This window comes from Scyliorhinus canicula, chromosome 10, assembly GCF_902713615.1.
Source record: "Scyliorhinus canicula chromosome 10, sScyCan1.1, whole genome shotgun sequence".
NCBI classification, from domain to species: domain Eukaryota; kingdom Metazoa; phylum Chordata; class Chondrichthyes; order Carcharhiniformes; family Scyliorhinidae; genus Scyliorhinus; species Scyliorhinus canicula.
In genome coordinates, this window is record NC_052155.1 from 9,260,045 (window position 1) to 9,281,674 (window position 21,630).

At 48.2% G+C, this 21,630-nt stretch overlaps 1 protein-coding gene across 1 annotated transcript in view; it reads right to left on the reverse strand.

Moving 5' to 3' along the window:
- LOC119972215 (desmocollin-3-like) overlaps window positions 1–21,630 on the reverse strand; it is a 59,148-nt gene that overhangs the window by 18,190 nt on the left and 19,328 nt on the right. Inside the window, exons 4-10 of the mRNA XM_038808582.1 lie at window positions 18,224–18,352; window positions 17,958–18,113; window positions 9,253–9,397; window positions 7,313–7,485; window positions 4,962–5,096; window positions 3,199–3,384; window positions 2,358–2,605 (exon numbers count right to left, since the gene is read on the reverse strand). Coding sequence (XP_038664510.1) covers window positions 2,358–2,605; window positions 3,199–3,384; window positions 4,962–5,096; window positions 7,313–7,485; window positions 9,253–9,397; window positions 17,958–18,113; window positions 18,224–18,352 — 1,172 coding nt within the window. The remainder of the gene's footprint in view (window positions 1–2,357; window positions 2,606–3,198; window positions 3,385–4,961; window positions 5,097–7,312; window positions 7,486–9,252; window positions 9,398–17,957; window positions 18,114–18,223; window positions 18,353–21,630) is intronic.

The following is a 21,630-nucleotide window of genomic DNA, read 5'->3' on the forward strand; positions in this document are numbered from 1 at the left end:
TCACATCAACATCTAGTTCAGTCAGTACAACTTGACCTACACACAATGAAATGAAATGAAAATCGCTTATTGTCACGGGTAGGCTTCAAATGAAGTTACTGTGAAAAGCCCCCAGTCGCCACATTCCGGCGCCTGTTCGGGTAGGCTGGTACAGGAATTGAACCGTGCTGCTGGCCTGCCTTGGTCTGCTTTCAAAGCCAGCGACACAATACAAAATGAAACATTCTTGCATCTACATTGATGGGTTGGCTTTTTGACTTGCCAAATATTACCACAGGAACAGACCATTCAGCCTGTTGGTACATACTAGGTAAAGTGGCCATAGTGCCAGGTGGGTCATAAGGTGCTTTTCCATTTTTTTTTGAGGGTGGTGGTGATTTAACCTGAGGGTCACCACACTTCAGGCGAGGGACAAGGTTGAGAAGGCAGGACCTTCATGGATAACCTCAGGCGGTACAGGAATTGAATGGTGGATAGAATGGTAGTGTGTTGTTCCTTGTGTCTTAATAAAGCTCGTAGTCTCAAAGGTGGAGTAGATGCTTTACTGTGAGTTTGTTCTGTCTTCAGTGCTTAACTTACAGCTACCTCAAATGCTGCCTGCCTGTGTCTTGCTACCAGTTCTCCCTTCTGTGAAGTGTGCCCTCACTTCCTGTTCCTCTGTATTTATAGCTCTCTCGTGCTCCCTCTAGTGCTTGCCCAGTTGTATTGCATCTACACAGATCTACAATCACCACAGGTAGGTGGGAGATTAGAGGACAAGACGGGTCATAAAACGATTTTCATTTTTTCATAATCTTAAAAGTCAGAGCCCAGCCTTTTCAGGGCAGAAGCTAGGAAACATTTCTTTGGGAATCGTAGAATCCCTACAGTGCAGAAGGAGGCCGTTTGGCAAATTGAGTCCAAGTGAGGGTAAAGGTTGAGGAGGCAAGGCTTCCGGTACAGGAATTGAACCTGTGCTTCTGGCCTCGCTCTGCATCACGGACTAGCTATCTAGCCAACTGAGCTAAACTGGCCCTGGCTTATATACTGCATCTGACATCATTCACATACCCTTCCATCTTTTCTCCCCTCGCTTATCCTGTGCGCCCAGCTGCCCCTCAAATGCATCTTTAAATATTTGTGTCAACATACTCCTGTGGCAGAGGGTTCCCCGCTCTCTGGCTTTCTACCGAATTCTTTACGAGGATTATTAGTGAGTCTTCTTATATTGATGTTCCTCATCTTACCTGCGAGCGTAAACACCTTCTCTACATCCAACCCAACAAACCCTGGCATGAGGTGAATGGAAGAAGCGATGGGAGGAAAAGCATTTTTTTCCCCCCCCCCTTTTAAACAGCGAATGATTGGATTCTGGAACACATTGCTCCAGGACGTGGAGGAGGCAGAGTCAATCATGGAAGGGAACTAAGTGGATAAGCATCTAAAGTCAAATAAGTTGCAAGGTTCTGAGGAAAGTGCTGGGGAATGGTACTAGCAGATTTCCTCTTGCGTGGACAGCGGGCCCATGGGCCAGATGGCTTCCTCCTGTGCTGTAACCGTGCTATAACTCTTTATCAGGTCAATCTGCAGTCTTCACTTTTCCCAGAGAAAATTTCAGCCTTCTCAATCTTTCCTGATCTACAACGCCACTTTTTTTTGTATAATTCCAGCAAGGTGCCTCTTGCACGGCTTTATAAAGGAAAGACAACGTGTAAAAAAAAACACAAACACCTACAAAACCAACAGCACTGTTGTCACGACCCCCGAGCAAAGATAGATAGTTTTTTGAAGAATAAAGGGATTAAGGGTTATGGTGTTCGGGCCGGAAAGTGGAGCTGAGTCCACAAAAGATCAGCCATGATCTCATTGAATGGCGGAGCAGGCTCGAGGGGCCAGATGGCCTACTCCTGCTCCTATTTCTTATGTTCTTATGTTCTTATGTCACCAACTGTGAAAGAATAGAACGCGCATTGTCCTGGCCAACATTCGCCCCCTCAACAAACATCACTAAATCAGACTCTTCATTACCATGTTGCTGCTGGTGGAAACTTGCTGTGTGAAAATTGGCTGTCACATTTCCGACTACATTACAGCATAACTAACGATGGTATTAACTGCAAAGTGCTTTGGGACATCCTGAGCCCTTGCAAGGGGCTGCTTTAGCACACTGGGCTAAATCGCTGGCTTTGCAAGCAGACCAGCAGCACGGTTCGATTCCCATACCAGCCTCCCCGAACAGGCGCCGGAATGTGGCGACTAGGGGCTTTTCACAGTAACTTCATTGAAGCCTACTCGTGGCAATAAGCGATTTTCATTTTTTTTGGGAGCAAGTGCCTTCTTGCTCTACCTGAAGTACGCTGTGGAAGCAATGGTCCTACCTGATGCCATCGCTGCTCTTAGACTCGGGATCTCTTGCTGTGTAAGAACCCAGAAGTTTCCCTTTGGCCACATTTTCGTTTGTCCAGAGCTGTTTGACGGCTGGTACAAATTCTGGACCTTCATCCATGTCCAGCACTTTAACTATCACCGAAGCAATTTGCCTTGTGGCCGAACTCCCGGTCAGAGGGATCTCATTCCCCACTGTAATTTCTAATGGGATTTGTGGTGTCGTCTCAGCATCCAGTGGCTGCAGAAGGGGAGAGAATACATTAAACATGCGACTCACCTCCTCAGCCAAGCAATCCTACCTCAAAATAGTTCATTAAATGCTCCTTGGATCACCGCTAGGAAAGGCACTTCATGAATTCAAGTGCAGATTCCCCCAGCCACACCTCAAGCCCACACCCCCTCAACCCCATTTCCCCCACTTTCATTCAGCACAACGCTGATAATTTTGAACTGATATGAAATTATTTTAATGTTTAAGTGAAAGTTTGCGTCATTGACGTAATCAGTTTTAGAATAAAATAAATTGCGCACGCTCTTACGTACAAAACCAAGCGAGATAAACCATGAGGGTGGCACAATCAAGGGTTTTAAAGGTCCAGACATTATGAAGCAGTCAAAGATGTTCAGCAACTTTGATTGCGGCTGGTATGGAGAGGTGTAACATTGATTGGAATCATTCAAACATCTCCCAAACAATCCAGAAGTTGTGTAATAAATAACTGTGTCCTTGTTTTCATTCAATGGATTGTAACGATTGTCATGTTAATGTTTCATTGAAAACCTCAAGATTGTTTGCTGCAGGAACTCTTAGAGACACCGCCGTTTGCTTACCTTGACCACATACAGGAGGCCATCATTTGTCTTGGGATCAGCTATGATTTTGAAATTTCCATCATCGTTTCCCTTGGTGATAGTGAACACACTTCTGCTAGCATTTGTGTTCGCCAAATCCTTATCCACTACAGGCATGCACAGGATCATTATGTCACTTACAGTCTCATTAACAGTTACGGTGTACTGAAAACAAAAATTCATGTTAAAAACTATTTGTCTAATTTTTTTTTTTTTGAAAAGTCAATAGTCACAATTAAACTTGCTCAAGCTTAATAATGGTGAGAACATGACCAACGATGCTGTACACAGTTAATATATGTTTACGAGCGGTAAAATAAAACCAGAGTTCAGAATATTTTGAAAAGATAGTCATTGCTTAGGTCTTGGAAATAACTTTATCGTAACCACACAAGGTAATGCCTCTCAAGGAACAAAGTCTGTGGTGAGTTGCCTTCTTGAACCGCTGCAGTCCATGAGGTGTAGGTAGATCCACTGTGCTGTTAGTGAAGGAGTTCCAGGATTTTGACCCAATGACAGTGAAGGAACGGTCGATATATTTCCAAGTCAGGATGGTGAGTGACTTGGAGGGGAACCTCCAAGTGGTGGGGTTCCCAGGTATCTGCTGCTCTTGTCCTTCTAGATGGTAGTGGTCATGGATTTGGAAGGTGCTGTCTAAGGAACCTTGGTGATTTACTGTAGTGCCTCTTGTAGATGGTGCACACGGCTGCCGCTGTTCGTCGGTGGTGGTGGAGGGATTGAATGTTTGTGGAAGTGGGGAGCAATCAAGTGGCCTGCTGTGTCCTGGATGGCGTTGAGCTTCTGGAGCGTTGTTGGAGCTGCACTCATCCAGGCAAGTGGAGAGTATTCCATCGCACTCCTGACTTGTGCCTTATAGATGGCGGACAGGCTTTGTGGGGGTTAGAAGGTGACCCCCCCCAATCAGAAACTATTTCTCGGATTGCTCTCCTGAGAGCAATGATTAAGATTTAATAGCAGCATCCAAAATCACCAAGGGATTTCGCTGGATTAAATAAAATGAAACTGGTCTTCACCAATAGGAGGGTCAGTAACCAGAGGGAGGCAGTGGGAAAGGAGGAGAATTCAGTTTTGTTACGATCCGGAATATGCAGTCTAAAAAGATAGCAGACTGGTTAATGACTTTTGAGTTGGGAATTAGATAAATATTGGAGGATAGAAAACTATAGGGTTGTGGAGGTAGAACAGAGGGAGCGGGACAAATTGAATAGCCCTTCCCAAAGGGATAGCCCAAGAATGACCAGCTGACTGTGCTCCTTCTACGCTACAAGCTTCTATACACAGAGAAGAACGACAATGCCTTTTCAACAAAAACAAACCATATTGGACTATTTTATGTTACATTACATATATTGAACCAGTCGAGTCGATTAATTAAACAGTAGTCTTTTTAAAATGAGTAATATAAATAATATTATGCGAGTCCTTTGTGCTTAATACTCAACTAGTAAAATAAATAAAATATAATAAAGATAACCAACTAACTATACAACTAATTATCAATAATGAAATAACTTATAACTTCTCTCTCTCTCTAGCTAATCGAGGTCTTGTCTGTTCACTTGCCTGAAGCACACACTCTAAGAAAATGTGGGTAAGTCGTTCTTATACCATCTGATAGTGAGACGTCTAGTGTTGAAAATACTGTACTACAATTACATACATTGATCATGTACATTCATATACAGAGGTCGCTACATTTTACGCAGATGTCAACAACTTACTTGGGCTTTCTCAAACGTTGGAGGATTATCGTTCGCATCAGTGACGTGGACAACAACAGTTGCTTTCGAAAATAATCCACCACTTGTTCCCTCCATGTCTCTAACCTCAACGGTGAGAGTGTAAGTGTCCCGTTCCTGAGAATATTGAGCATTTAAAAGATGAAACAGTGCATGCAATTTCAACTGGAAAACATAAAAATCTCAAGTGCATTTTGGTTTGCATTTGGTTTGAGCCGGAGTAAAGCATTTGTTTGATTGTACCAAGTCTGCGCCTCCATTCACCAAGATTATGGCTAATCCACCATAACCTTAACTCCACCTTCCAAACCTGTTCCCTTAACAAACAAAAATCGATTGATTTCTATTACTCAATGACCGAGTACCAACAGTCCCGGGGATAGATAGTCCTCTAAAATGAAGACATTTTTCATCTCGGTCTTAAATGATTGATCCCATGTTTTGAGACAGTGACCCAGATTCTTCAGCCAGACTGACTAATTCCTCAGTGATGTGTGGGATGTGTGTTTTAAGGCGAATTTGATCACCCTAATCACAGTTTGTGCACTGTAGGATGCCTAGAATGAACATGGGACAATCATACAATAGAATTATAGAATCCCTACAGTGCAGGAGGTCATTCGGCCCATCGAGTCTGCACCGACCCTTCGAAAGGCCGACCTACCTCGGCCCAATCCCCCGTCCTATCGCTGCAACTCCACCCAAAGGGGCAATTTATCATGGCCAAGCCACCCAACTTGCTCATCTTTGGATTGTGAGGAAGCCGGAGCACCCGGAGGAAACCCACACAGACACAGGGAGAAAGAACAAACTCCACACAGACAGACAGTCACCTGAAGTCGGAATTGAACACGGATCCCTGGCGCAGTGAGGCAGCAGTGCTAACCACTGTTGATGGGAAGTGAAATAATTCCGTACATTTGAATAACCATGGAGGTTTCATGACGACTTGTACAGGCTAAGTAAATGGGCTAGAACGTGGCAGATGGAATATAATGTGAATAAGTGTGAAGTTATCCAATTCAGTAGAAAAATAACAAGGCGGCAGAGTATTTCTTCAATGGTGAGGGTTTGGGAAGGGCAGGTGTCTTTAGGGACCAGGATATCCTAGTTCATGGGTCAATAAAAAGCGGAGCATGCAGGTGAAGCAAGCAATTAGGAAGGCGAATGAAAGATTGGCCTTCACCGTGAGGAGATTGGAGTACAGAAGTAAAGGAAGTTTTCCTGCAGTTTGCCATGCAGGGTGCATAGTTTTGGTCTCCTTATGTGAAGGAAGGATTATCCTTGCTTTGGAAGGAGTGCAACAGAGGGTCACCAGATTAATCCCTGGGAAAACGGGATTGTCTTACAAAGGGAGATATTGAGACGATTTGGGCCTTATTGAAACTTACAAAAAATTGTTTTCTGCAGGACATGACAATGTACATGCAGATGTTTCCCAATGCCGGTGAGTCTAAAACTAGGGGACACATCTCGAGATAAGGGGCAGGCAAATTAAGGCTGAGAAATAGGAGAAATTCCTTCACTCCGAGGGTGGTGAATCTTGGGAATTCTGCCTCATTGCGGATGCCGTCAGTGACTTTGATTAAGGTAGAGAAGGATAGATTTCTGGATACTAATGACAGCTAGCTTTATACTTTTTGGGGCAGCACGGTAGCATTGTGGTTAGCACGGTTGCTTCACAGCTCCAGCTTCGATTCCCCGGCTAGGGTCACCGTCTGTGCAGAATCTGCACATTCTCCCAGTGTCTGCGTGGGTTTCCTCCGGGTGCTCCGGTTTCCTCCCACAGTCCAAAGATGTGCAGGTTAGATGGGCTGGCCATGGTAAATTGCCCTTAGGTTAGATGGGGTTGCTGGATTACGGGGATAGGTTGGAGGTGTGGGCTTAAGTTGAGTGCTCTTGCCAAGAGCCGGTGCAGACTCGATGGGCCGAATGGCCTCCTTCTGCATTGTAGATTCTATGATAGTGTGGGAAAATGGAGCCTTGATCAAATTCAATGGCAGGGCAAGTTAAGAAAGGCCGAATGGTCTAATCCATTCCATATTCCTAACCTGACACATGCTTCATGGTCATATGGCTCTCACAGTTCATCATCATGGGGGAGGGGGTTTCCTCATCTTGGGTCTGGGTCTATTGATGACTAATAGGTCATAATTCTGGATGGCTCTCCCAAAGATAGAGCCAATCTGCGGTCAACAGGTTACTTGTAACCCAGCTTCCTGTTTCAGATAGCACTTTACTGGCTGTTCATTTCAAACTTCACTTTTTGTAATTTTAGGAGCTAAAAACACGCAAGAGGGATTCAAACTTGGGAGCACGAAAGCAAAGTTTACCTCCCGGTCCAGTTTATCACTCTTCGTTTTGATTTCACCCGTGAGGTCGTCGACAGAGAATAGCCGGCCATATTTTGAGCCTGGCTGCTGTAACAGAATCTTGTAACGCAGTGACGTTCTTGGGGTGTTGGGTTCATCACGGTCAGTAGCTTCGAGCTTCAGGAAAATTGTGCCTAAAAGCGTAAAGCTAACTGTTACTTTCAGTGAAGGTCACGTTGAGATACGCGAGACGAGCCCCGCCAATTTCAGGCAGTTCCCTCCCCCACTTGTGCGGAAGAGCAGTGGATTGTGACAGGTGTCAAACAGGACATTGAGCAGTTCAAGTTAATGTCAACCACCTATTCACTACCATTTCTGCTAGGTTGGTAGAGTTAGAATTGAACCAGAGATGTCTGGTGGTATCTGCGGGGCTGTCTTTTGCTTCAATTTTAGATCATAACGCTGCATCCCAAGTACGTGAGGTAGGTGTCCAGAATGAATTCAATCACCTACCTAGATATTCCACCTGGAGTAATTAAAAACAAAAACCTGAGCCAGCACGGTGGTGAGCACTGCTGCCTCACGGCGCCGAGGTCCCGGGTTCGAATCCTGGCCCCGGGTCATTGTCCGTGTGGAGTTTGCACATTCTCCCCGTGTCTGCGAGGGTCTCACCCCCACAACCCGAAGATGTGCAGGGTAGGTGGATTGGCCACGCTAAATTGCGCCTTCACAGAATGGCGAAATACTACAGAGCAGAAGAGGCCATTCGGCCCATCGAGTCTGCACCGCCGCATGAATGGCCTTGACCTGCCCACCTAATCCCACTTGCCAGCAATTGGCCCATAGGTACTTGTTAAAGGATGCGAGACATCCCCCCTCTACCACCCTCCCGGGCAGTGCATTCCAGACCGTCACCACCCTCTGGGTAAAAAGGTATTTCTTCAAATCCTCCCTAAACCTCCTGCCCCTCACCTTGAACTTGTGTCCCCCTCGTAACTGACCCGTCAACTAAGGGGAACAGCTGCTCCCTATCCACGCCCCTCATAATCTTGGCCACCTCGATCAGGTCGCCCCTCAGTCCAGAGAAGGCAACCCAAGCCTATCCAACCCCTCTTAATGTTCCAGCCCAGGCAACATCCTGGTGAATCACCACTGCACCCCCTCCAGTGCAATCACATCCTTCCTATAATGTGGCGACCAGAACTGCGCGCAGTACTCCAGCTGTGGCCTCACCAAAGTTCTGTACAGCCCCTCCATGATCTCCCTGCTTTTGTAATCTAATGTCCCGATTGATGAAAGCGAGTGTCCCATTTGCCTTTTTCACCACCCGATTAACCTGCCCTTCTCTCGGTCCTTAATTGGAATTTAAAAAAATAAATAAAAACTTGAAACTTTGATTAAAGCGTCAGTAGAACCTCAGAAACCATAGTAACGCACAGAAAGTATGGCACAAACAGGCCATTCAGCCCAACTGGTCCGTGCTGATATTTCTGCTCCACACGAGCCTCCTCCCACTCCATTGGCTTATCATAGAATTTACAGTGCAGAAGGAGGCCATTCGACCCATCGTGCCTGCACCAGCCCCTGGAAAGAGCACTCTATACCCAAGTCCACACCTCCTAGAGATCCCCGTAACCCAGTAACGGGGTTATTCGTCCACTGCTTCCTTCCTCCCTCCTGTACTTATCGAGTTTCCAAAAAGAACACAAACAGGGTGACCACAGGGCTGGTAGTCTCCAACATTTGCAATTAACGCCCTTCAAATATAAAAGTTTTAAGTCAATACATTCTTATCGAGTGTGGAGAGAAAGGGCGCTCACGTTTCAGGTCGAACTGTCAACATCAACCTGAAATGTTGAACCGTGTTTCTCGCCACAGATGCTGCTCGACCTGGTGAGCTTCGCCAGACTTACACTGCTCTCGCTTCCCGCACCCGCAGTATTTTGCTTTTGGGTCCTTACCAATTGCTGAGCCTTCGGCCACATTTGCACTGTACTCAGTTTTAGTGAATTTGGGGGCATTATCGTTGACGTCATTGACTTTAACATGCAGAGGAAGAGGGTCTTCACGACTAAACCCCTCAATGGTCAGCGCCATCACAGTCATCTGAGGAATGGATAGAGAGGAGTGGTTACAATTTGTCTGCAACAAACATTATTCCTTTTTCACAAGTGCACCCAGATTAATGCCTCATTCTAAAAGGAGGCACCTCTGACAGCGCAGCACTGACTTATTACTGCACTGGAACGGTTTGATATGTGATATCATAGAATCTCTACAGTGCAGAAGGAGACCATTAGGCCCATTGAGTCTATACTGACCCGCTGAAAAGAGCACTTCACCTACGTCCACTCCCCTTCCCTATCATACATATACATAGAATACGCAGTGCAGAAGGAGGCCAATCAGCCCATTGAGTCTGCACCGACCCACTTAAGTCCTCACTTCCACCCTATCCCCATAACCCAATAACCCCTCCTAAACTTTTTGGACACCAAGGGCAATTTAGCATGGCCAGTCCACCTAACCTGCACTTCTTTGGACTGCGGGAGGAAACCTGAGCACCCGGAAGAAACCCATGGAGAACGTGCAGGCTCCGCACAGACAGTGACCCAGCGGGGAAATCGAACCTGGGACCCTGACGCTGTGAAGCCACAGTGTTAGCCACATGTGCTACCGTCGTATCTCGTACCGTGCTATCCTCGTAACCCCACCTAACCTGCCCACCCCTGGACACTAAGGGGCAATTCAACATGGTCAATCTGTCTAACCTGCACATCTTTGGACTGTGGGAGGAAACTGGAGCACCCGGAGGAACCCAAGCAGACACGGGGAGAAAGTACAAACTCCACGCAGTCACCCGAGACCGAAATTGAACCCAGGTCCCTTGCCCTATAAGGTTGAAGTGCTAACCACTGTGCCACCATGCCACCCATATGGATATGAAGTCCGTGGAGTGCAGTCTTTGAGACGACAAGGGAATAGTGTAGAGGGACTTTAGAGGGGTTTCACAGGACGGCTCAACATCGAGGGCCGAAGGGCCTGTACTGCGCTGTAATGTTCTATGTTCTCTGACAAAGGAAAAACTTATAAACTACATTTGACACCCATTCTAAATTTATTAAATCTATAAAACCTTTCCAGGATTGCAGCATGACATTACTGGAAGGGAAGTGCATCTGGAGATCCAGTCACAGTTTCACTTTAACCTATCAGCAGAGTGCAGGACACAAAGCACTGCTGCTGACTTCTGCAAGCTTTCTATCCACGTACATCTGTTCTCATGCGCCTAGGCTCAATAAATTAACTCGCAATGTCTTCGAACTTTGACAAAGGGTCATCTGGACTCGAAACGTTAGTTCTTTTCTCTCCCTACAGATGCTGCCAGACCTGCTGAGATTTTCCAACATTTTCTCTTTTGATGTCTTTACCCAATCTCTCATCAATGAACAAACACAACACAAATATGACTTGCCCTCAACAACAGATTGTTGTCCATCCTTGATTAACAAATGCGTTTGTAAATATTCACCTATTGAATTATGGATTTTAGCCCAATGCAGAGGCTAGATTTAAGGGATGATAGGTAACTGATCTACTTTTTCTCTCTCTTCAGAGGAACATAATGATTCGGATTTTGCATTATAAAAATGAGAAATCGAAGAGCAATTTCTGGAAGCCATGCTCAGCTCACTGTGGAAATCTCAGTGTTAGCAACGGCCAGAAGCAGCTGCAAGCATGACAAATGAGCACCATTCCGTCAGTATCAAGTATTAACAAGAACCTTGAGAATTTTCACAAGTAGGCTCACATTAACATCGCAATGAAGTTACTGTGAAAATCCCCTCATCGACTTCCGGTGGCGGCTATGAGGGAGCAAGTCGCACATTTGGTGGCTCTTGCTCCGGTCTGACTTTAAGACCTTTTCTCCCCGACTTTTTTGAACTTTTGAGCGTTGGAGTGAAAAGCAATAGCCCTCTAGATCTGAATCCATACAGAGTTGTATGGACTTAAGGAGCAGAAGGGAGTGAGAACAGGCGAAGAAGGGGCTGAACAAAAGGTGGTGTGGAAGCTCAAGTGGGAGGAAAGATGGCCGATGAACGGACCACGGAACGGACGGTCCAGGCAGCACTGGACAACATGCTGCAGGTCATGAAAGAGAGCTTCGCAGCACTGAAGCGGGATAATTTGGAACCGCTCCAGAAAGCGGGTGGAGTGACTTGACCAGAGGCTGGATGCTCAGGATTAGAAGGTCCAGGCACGGGAGAAGACAGTGGACGAGCAGGCGGATTTCCAAACGGTAGCGGACGTGGAAATTAGTAAGTTGAAGGAGCAGCAATCAAGGCTGATGGACAAGCTGGAGGTCCTCGAAAACAGGTCTCGCCGGCAGAATCCGAGAATCATTGGGCTCCCGGAGGGGGCCGAGGGAGTGGATGCCACGGCATATGTGGCAGACATGCTGCAGAAGCTGGTGGGGGATGATTTATTCCCGCGTCCGTTGGAGCTGGACAGGACACACAGAGTGCAGGCAAGGCAGCCACGAGTGGGGTGGGTGGGGGCCGGGCGATGGTGGTCAGGTTCCATAGGTTCGTGGACAAGGAGCGGGTTCTACAGTGGGCCAAGAGCACGAGGAGCTGCTCATGGAACAACAGTGTCCTGCGCATCTACCAGGATCTGAGCCAGGGGATGGACAGAAGGAGGGCAGCCTACAGACAAATTAAAGAGATTCTGTTAAAAAAGGTCAAGTTTGGGCTACTTTTCCCGACGCGGCTTTGGGTCACATACTGGGAACAGCAACATTATTTTGACGACCCGGAGGAAGCGATGGACTTCGCTAAGGGGCATGGACTGGTGCCGAACTGAGGACCCATGGACTCAAGATAGAGTCTACTAAGGGATGTTTGCATTTGTTCACAGATTGCCCTTCGTGTTAGCGGTGTCGTTCGGCATGCTCTTTTATTTAAAAATTGGGGGTTTTCTTATGTTTGTGTTTGCCTGTTTGAAAGTTTGAAAGTTAAAGCCAAAGTGATAGTTAAAGTTTAAGTTGTTGGGTGCTGGGGGGCTGTTCGGGTTCTCTTTGCTTTTTTTTTCTCCTGGGAATGTTGCTTTGTTCTTTGTTTGTTTTCTCTCTGTCTCGGTCCCAGAGCGATTGCTTGAAGAGGGATGATCTGGGGAGGTGGTGTGAATGGGCGGGGGGGAGCGGGGGGGACAATAGGTGTGAGACATGGTGGCACCGGAGTTGAGAGCCACCAGGCTAGCTGCTTTGAGCTCGTCAACGGGAGCGAGGTGGGGGGTGTGTGTACAGCCAGTATATGGCAGGGGTTAGGATACAAGGGGTTGTTGCTTTGGGGGGGGCGGGGTGGGGGGGGGGGGGGGGGGAGATGATCTGCTGACGAGGGAGGGAACTGAACCAAGTAACACGGAAGGGGTCGGGAGCTGCCAAGAGGCGGACCAGGGGAGGCACGGCACATGAGCAGGGGGTGGGCCCAAGAAGGGGGATGGCTGATGATCACCTGGAATGTTAGAGGATTAAACGGGCCGGTCAAGAGTGTTCGCGCACTTACGGGCTCTGAAGGCGGATGTAATGTTGCTGCAGGAGACACATTTGAAAGTGGCGGACCAGATTAGATTACGGAAGGGCTGGGTTAGCCAGGTCTTCCATTCGGGGCTTGACGCTAAGACCAGAGGGGTCGCGATCATGATTAACAAACGGGTTAAGTTTGAGGCGGACAGCACAGTTACGGATGGGGGGGTTAGATTTCTTATGGTCCGGGGCAAGCTTGAGGGGGTGAAGGTTAGTCCTAGTGAATGTTTACGCTCCAAACTGGGATGATGTAGATTTCATCAAAAGGCTGCTGGGGAAAATCCTCGACTTGGATTCGCACAAGTTGATTATGGGTGAGGACTTTAATACAGTCCTTGACCCCGACCTGGACCGGTCGTGCTCCAGAACGGGCAGGGTCCCGGCAACGGCAAGAGAACGGAGAGGGTTCAGGGAACAAATTGGGGGGGGGGGGGGGGGGGGGGGGGGGACCCCTGGAGAAATTGCCGGCCGACGGGGAAGGAGTTTTCGTTCTATTCACATGTTCACAAGGTTTATTCTCGTATTGACTTCTTTATTATGAGTAGGGACTTTTTAGAGGGGGTGAGGGATACTGGATACTCGGCGATCACTATTTTGGACAATGCTCCACATTGGGTCGACCTGCTGGGCTGCAAAGAAAGTTACCAGCGCCCACAATGGAGGTTAGAGCTGGGATTGTTGGCAGAGGAGAGGGTGTGTGAGAGAGTGGGGAAATGCATGCAGGACTACCTGCAGGTCAACGATACAGGGGAAGTCTCAGCAGCGGTGCTCTGGGAGGCGCTGAAGGCGGTGGTGAGAGGGGAACTGATCTCAATCCGAGCCCATAGGGACAGAACGGAGAGGGCAGAGATGGACAGACTGATGCAGGAGATGACACGGACAGATAGGGAATTTGCAGAGTCCCCGAGGGCAGAGCTACTTAGGGAACGACGGAGACTGCAGGCGGAGCTGGGAGCGCTATCCACTGGGAAGGCCGTAGAGCAGCTCAAAAAGGCCAGGAGCGCGGTGTATGAGTATGGGGAGAAAGCCAGCAGAATGCTTGCACAGCAACTTAGGAAGAGGGAGGCAGCCAGGGAGATAGGGACGGTAGTAGACGGGGCAGGGAACTGGGTGGGAGACTCGGTAGGACTGAACAGGGTATTCAGAGACTTTTACAGTAAGCTGTATACCTCGGAACCCCCCACGGGGCCGGAGGGGATGAGTCACTTCTTAGATGGGCTGACCTTCCCAAAGGTGGGCAAGGGGATGGTAGAGGGGCTGGGGGCCCCGATTAGAGCTGAAGAAGTAATGGGGCGCCTGAAGGCCATGGAGTTGGGTAAAGCCCCAGGGCCGGATGGGTATCCAGTGGAGTTCTACAAAAGGTTAGCGGGTATACTGGGGCCAGTGCTGGTTAGGGTGTTTAACGAGGCGAGGGACAATGGGGTGCTACCCCCGACGATGTCGCAAGCCACCATCTCGTGATATTAAAACGGGATAAGGACCCGGAGATCTGTGGATCCTATAGGCCAATCTCCCTGATTAATGTAGACGCTAAACTGCTGGCCAAGATCCTGGCGTCCAGAATCGAAGACTGCGTACCGGACGTGGTTGTGGAGGACCAAACGGGGTTTGTTAAGGACAGGCAGCTAGTAGCCAATCTAAGAAGGCTACTCAATGTGATTATGAAGCCCCCGGAGGGCAGAGAGGTAGATGTAGTGGTGGCAATGGATGCCGAAAAGGCTTTTGACTGGGTGGAGTGGGACTATTTATGGGAGGTGCTGGGACGGTTTGGGTTTGGAGAGGGCTTTGTGGACTGGGTTAAACATCAGGTTCCGGAGGCTAGTGTAAGGACGAACAGGACGACATCTGAGTATTTTAGACTACACCGCGGGACAAGACAGGGATGTCCCCTCTCTCCACTGTTTGCGTTGGCCATAGAACCGCTGGCAATTGCTCTTGAGAGCGGCAAGGGGATGGAAGGGAATGGTCAAGGGGGGATAGAACACAAGGTCTCGCTCTACGCGGATGACCTGCTTTTGTATGTGTCAGATCGAGCGGCAGGGATGGACGGGATTATGGAAATCCTAGGGGAGTTTCGGGCAGCACGGTGGCCTAGTGGTTAGCACAACCGCCTCACGGCGCTGAAGTCCCAGGATCGATCCCGGCTCTGGGTCACTGTCCGTGTGGAGTTTGCACATTCTCCCCGTGTCTGCGTGGGTTTCGCCCCCACAACCCAAAAATGTGCAGAGTAGGTGGATTGGCCACACTAAATTGCCCCTTAATAGAAAAAATAATTGGGTAATCTAAATTTATAAAAAAAAAAAAAAATCCTAGGGGAGTTTGGCCGGTTTTCAGGCTACGAGTAGAACATGGCAAAAAGCGAGATGTTTGTGGTGCAGGCAAGGGGTTAGAAGAATAAGCTGAGGGAGCTATCGTTTAGGCTGGTTGGGGAAAGTTTTAGGTATCTAGGGATACAAGTGGCGTGCGACTGGGGTAAGAAGCAAAAGCTGAACTTGTCCAGGCTGGTGGAGCAAATGAGGAGCGAGTTTCGGAGGTGGGATGCACTCCCGCTGTCACTAGCGGGGATAGTACAGACAGTGAAGATGACGATCCTCCTGAGATTCTTGTTTATTTTTCAGTGTCTCCCTATTTTCATTCCGCGGTCCTTCTTTAAAAGAATTAATAAAATCATCCTGGTATTTGTTTGGGCGGGGAAGTCCCCGCGGGTAAAGAGGGGGATGCTGGAACGGAACAGTAGCGAGGGGGGGCTGGCGTTGCCGAACCTGAGCAACTACCATTGGGCGGCTAACATAGCCATGATAAGGAAATGGATGGTGGGTACGGGGTCGGTTTGGGAGCGGGTGGAGGCTGCTTCGTGCAGGGGCACCAGCTTGGCAGCCCTGGTCATGGCTCCCCTGCCGTTTCCGCCAGCCAGGTACTCCACCAGCCCTGTAGTGGTGGCGGCTTTGCGGATTTGGGGCCAATGGAGGAAGCATGCAGGGGAAGTGGGAGCGTCGGTCTGGTCCCCAATACCCCCAGGGGCAGCACGGTAGCATGGTGGTTAGCATAAATGCTTCACAGCTCCAGGGTCCCAGGTTCGATTCCCGGCTTGGGTCACTGTCTGTGCGGAGTCTGCACGTCCTCCCTGTGTCTGCGTGGGTTTCCTCCGGGTGCTCCGGTTTCCTCCCACAGTCCAAAGATGTGTGGGTTAGGTGGATTGGCCATGCTAAATTGCCCGTAGTGTTCTAAAAAGTAAGGTTAAGGGGGGGTTGTTGGGTTACGGGTATAGGGTGGATACATGGGTTTGAGTAGGGTGATCATTGCTCGGCACAACATCGAGGGCCGAAGGGCCTGTTCTGTGCTGTTCTATGTTCTATGTGACAACCACCGATTTGTCCCGGGGAAGATGGATGGCGGGTTTCAAGCGTGGCGGAGGGCGGGGGTGGGAAGGATGGGCGACCTGTTCCTGGAAGGGAGCTTTGCGAACATGAGGGCGCTGGAGGAGAAGCTCGGGCTGCCGAGTGGGAATGACTTTCGGTGCTTACAGGTGCGGGATTTCGTACGTAGACAGGTCCCGTCCTTTCCACGCTTTCCACCAAGGGGGATCCAGGACAGGGTAATTTCCAGGGGGGAGGTAGGAGAGGGGAGAGTCTCGGGTATTTATAAGGAGCTTATGGGAGCGGAGGATACAGGGACCGAGGAACTGAAACTTAAGTGGGAGGAGGAGCTTGGTGGGGAGTTGGAGGGAGGCGTATGGGCAGACGCTCTGAGGAGGGTAAATGGACCCGCAACATGTGCCAGGCTCGGCCTGATTCAGTTCAAGGTGGTTCACCGGGCCCACATGACGGTGGCCCGGATGAGCAAATTCTTTGGGCTGGAGGACAAGTGTGCTAGATGTGGGGGAGGACCAGCGAACCATGTCCACATGTTCTGGGCATGTCCAAAACTCAGGGGATACTAGCAGGGATTTGCAGACGTCATATCTCGGCTACTGAAAACAAGAGTGGCAATGAGTCCAGAGGTGGCGATTTTTGGGGTGTCGGAGGACCCAGGAGTACAGGAGGCCGACGTTGTGGCCTTTGCTTCCCTGATATCCCAGGGCCGAATACTGTTGGCCTGGAGGGACCCAAAGTCCCCAAAGTCCGAAGTATGGCTGTCGGACATGGCAAGCTTTCTCGGCTTGGAAAAAATCAAGTTGGCCTTACGAGGATCACTATCGGGGTTCGCCCGGAGGTGGCAACTATTCATCGACTTCTTCGCGGGGAACTAATCGTCAGCTGGTGATTTTCACAGTAACTTCATTGCAGTGTTAATGTAAGTTTACTTGTGACAATAAAGATTATTATTATCCTGGGGAAAAAAAAAGAAAGTCCCCTCATCGCCACACTCCGGCGCCTGTTGGGGTACACAGAGGGAGAATTCAGAATATCCAATTCACCCAACAAGCACGTCTTTCGGGAGGAACCCCACGCAGACATCGGGAGATCGAGCAGACTCCGCACAGACAGTGACCAAGTGCAAAAGCCGGTAGCACTGCTGCCTCACGGCGCCGAGGTCCCAGGTTCAATCCCGGTCCTGGGTCACTGTCCATGTGGAGTTTGCACATTCTCCCCGTTTCGCCCCCGCAGCCCAAAAGATGTGCAGGGTAGGTGGATTGGTAACGGCAAATTTCCCCTTAATTGGAAAAAATTAATTGGGTACTCTAAACTTAAAAATGAAAGTGCAAAATCCAGGCCATCACCGACTAAAGGCCGTGACATGAGCGTCACATGAGTAATCAGCCAGGGGCTGGTTTAGCTCAGTGGGCTAAACAGCTGGTTTGTGATGCAGAACAAGGCCAGCAGCTCGGGTTCAATTCCCGTACCAGCTGAGAATTCTGAATTCTCCCTCTGTGTACCCGAACAGGCACCGGAATGTGGCGACTGGGGACTTATCACAGTAACTTCATTGCAGTGTTAATGTAAGCCTACTTGTGACAGTAATAAAGATTATTATTATTATTACATTTGAGGATCGGCACCTGAAGAAAAAGGGAGCACATCGTCCTGGCCTAATCGCTGTTTGCAATTACGGAAGAAAAAGGAAAATGCCGGAGATACTTACATCAAACGTGGCATATTCTTCACGATCCACAGGCTGCAACAGATATATTCGACCAGTTTTGGAGTCTATCCTAAAAATGCCTTTTGGAGAAGTATCTACACCTTCACCAGATAAATGGTAAACTATGGTATAATTCTGCTGGTACTCGGAGTTGATCTGAAAATACATGAAGAATTGAGAATCGATTAAAGTTAAACAATTTACAATTTATTTCCTTTGCTTAACTGAGATTAGTTTAATTTTAACCAGTGTCGCAGCTTACATACAGTTTGAATAAACTTGGGGAAAGGTCCGGAGTCGTTTTCTGTGATGGAAAACGGAAGAGGTCTCCACCGTCTTTTCTGACGACGCAAGATGGCTGCACGTCGCGCTCGAACATGCTGCCGACTAAGTACCTGAAAAATATTAAGCACAGCAGTGTTAAACCTCCTGATCTGTACAGAGAGTGTCCACAACCTCCGGATGTCCTAAATGCTTCATAGCTAATGGTGTTCTTTCTGAAAGGACAGCAACATTATACCACTGGACTGGTGACCCAGAGGCCCAGCTTTTAATGCTCTGAAAATGTGGGTTCGAATCGCACCACAGCAGCTGGAGGAATTTAAATTAATAAAACAATCTGGGATATAAAGCTAGTCTCGGCAATGGTAGTAGTTGTAGCGTTCTTTGTGTCTGCTTTGAGGTTTACTAGGATGCTACCAGGATTTGATGGTCTGAGTTATAAGGAGAGGCTGGATAGGCTGGGACTTTTTCCCGCAGGAGCATAGGATCTTATAGAGGTCTATAAAATAATGAGGAGCATCGATAAGGTAGATCGTCAACATCTTTTCCCAAAGGTAGAGGAGTCTAGAACTAGAGGGCGTGGGTCTAAGGTGAGAGGGCTGAGATATAAAAGAGACCAGAGGGGAAACCTTTTCACACAGAGGGTGGTGAGCATCTGTAACGGGCTGCCAGAGGCAGTGGTAGAGGCCGGTACAATTTTTTCCTTTAAAAAACAGGTAGTTGCAGAGTATAGAGGGATATGGGCCAAATGCGGACACGTGGGACTAGCTTAGTCTTAGCAACTGGCTGGCATGGACAAGTGGGCCGAACAGCCGGTTTTCATGCTGTAAACATCCATGACTCTACGCTAAATTCAGGATGGTTGGCGTAGTGTTCACAAAGACCACAAATAGCTTTTAAATTGAACAAAGCTATAAATCCCATTACCATTACTTAATTGGATTCGACACTTACTCCTACATAATACAGTTGATAATTAGCATACAATATATACTCATCTACTACTAATCTCTAGACTATTATATTAACTATGATCTGCTCTCACTCACACTATTTTTTCCAGTCTGTTATCTCCTTCAATGCTCTCCCCAGAGGACTTCGTATCAATGTCTTATATACTTGTACATCTAGCTCCCTCTAGTGGTTGCTTTAGACATTTCATTAACCCTTGCAATTTTTACATTTATGATAACGTCACAGTAATGGTAATCTTGAAACGATCAATTATTGTTAAAAAAAACGCCATCTGGTTCAGTAATGGCCTTTGGGGCAGGAATCTGCCCAGTATGGCTCCAGATCCACAATGATGAGGTTGACCCTTAGCTGGTGACCGAAAAAGCCACTCAGTTCAAGGGTATTTAGCGATCGGGTAACAAATACTGGCCTCGTCAGGGACACCCATATCCTGTGAAATATATATATATTTATTTTTAAATGCAGTCACCGATTCTCTCATGGCACGGAGATGTTTTTCCCTTCCCTACAAACGGGCTGATATTAATCGAGGGAATGTACATTGATTAGGAATTACAGAGAGAACACTTCTGTTCCACGAGTCTATCACAAGAGGATAGATGGGAATTTTATTTTTTATTCTTTCATAGAATTATAGAATTTACAGTGCAGAAGGAGGCCATTCATCCCATCGTGCCTGCAAAGGCTCTTGGAAAGAGCACCCTACCCAAGCCCACACCTCCCATAACCCAGTAACCCCACCCAACACTAAGGGCAATTTTGGACACTAATGGCAATTTACCATGGCCAATCCACCTAACCTGAACATCTTTGTGCAGGGGCTGGTTTAGCACAGGGCTAAATCGCTGGCTTTGAAAGCAGACCAAGGCAGGCCAGCAGCACGGTTCAATTCCTGTACCAGCCTCCCCGAACAGGTGCCAGAATGTGGCGACTAGGGGCTTTTCACAGTAACTTCATTTGAAGCCTACTTGTGACAATAAGCGGATTTTCATTTAATTTTCATTTCATTTGGACTGTGGGAGGAAACCGGAGCACCCGGAGGAAACCCACGCACACACGGGGAGAATGTGCAGACTCCGCACAGACAGTGACCCAAGCCGGGAATCGAACCTGGGACCCTGAAGCTGTGAAGCAATTGTGCTAATCACTATGCTGCCGCGCTGCCCTTGGGATGCTGCTTTCCTGGGATGTGGATGTCGCTTCCTGAGCCACTATTTATTGCCAGTGCTAATTACCCTCGAGAAGGTGGTGGTGAGCTGCCTTGAGCTACTGCAGACCATGCCATGCAGGTACACCCACAGTGCTGTTAGGGAGGGAGTTCCCGGATTTTGACCCAGCGATAGTGAAGGAACGGCCGATATATTTCCCAGTCAGGATAGCGAGTGGCTTAAAGGGGAACTTCCAGATGGTGGTGTTTTTAAGGTAAAGATAGATAGTTTTTTGAAGAATAAAGGGATTAAGGGTTACGGTGTTCGGGCGGGAAAGTGGAGCCGAGTCCACAAAAGATCAGCCATGATCTCATTGAATGGTGGAGCAGGCTCGAGGGGCCAGATGGTCTCCTCCTGCTCCTAGTTCTTATGTTCTTATGAATGTCAAGGGAGATTAGGTTGCCTTTTGTTGGAGCTGGCCATTGCCTGATACTTGTGTCTCATATTACTGGCCACTTATCATACAAAGCCTTATTGTTGTCCAGCACTGATACATACAGGCATAGACTGCTTCAGTATCCGAGGAGTTGCAAATGGTGCAGAATATTGTGCAATCTTTAGCGACCATCCCCAGGGAAGGTTATTGATGAGCAGCTGAAGGTGGCTGGGCTGAGGGCCACCAGCAGCGATGTCCCGGGACAGAGAGGACTGACCTCCAATTCCCACAACCATCTTCCATTGTGCCGGGTGTGACTCCAACCGGTGAAGAGTATTTCCCCGATTCCCACTATCCCGGTTTTGCAAGGCCTCCTTGATGCCACATTTGTTCAAATGATGCCCTAATGTCAAGGGCAGTCACTCTCGCCTCACCCCTGGAGTTCAGTTCTTTTGTCCAGGTTTGAACTGTGGCTGTAGTGAGGTCAGCAGCTTAGTGGCTCTGACAGAGCCCAAACAGAGCATCGGTGAGAAGCCTATTGCTGAATATGTGCTACTTGAGCATTGTCGCCAACAAATTCCATCTCCATGCTGATGATCAAGAGTAGCAATTGGCCGGGTTACATTTGTCCTTTTTAATGAACAGGGCACACCAGGACAATTATTCGCATTTTCCAGGTAGATGTCACTGTAGCTGTACTGGAACAGCTTGGCTAAGGCCACAACTACTTCTGGAGCACAGGCCTTCAGTACTATTTGCAACGTTATCAGGGCCCATAGCCTTTGCCGCATCCAGTGCCTTCAGCTGTTTCTTGATATCACGTGGAGTGAAT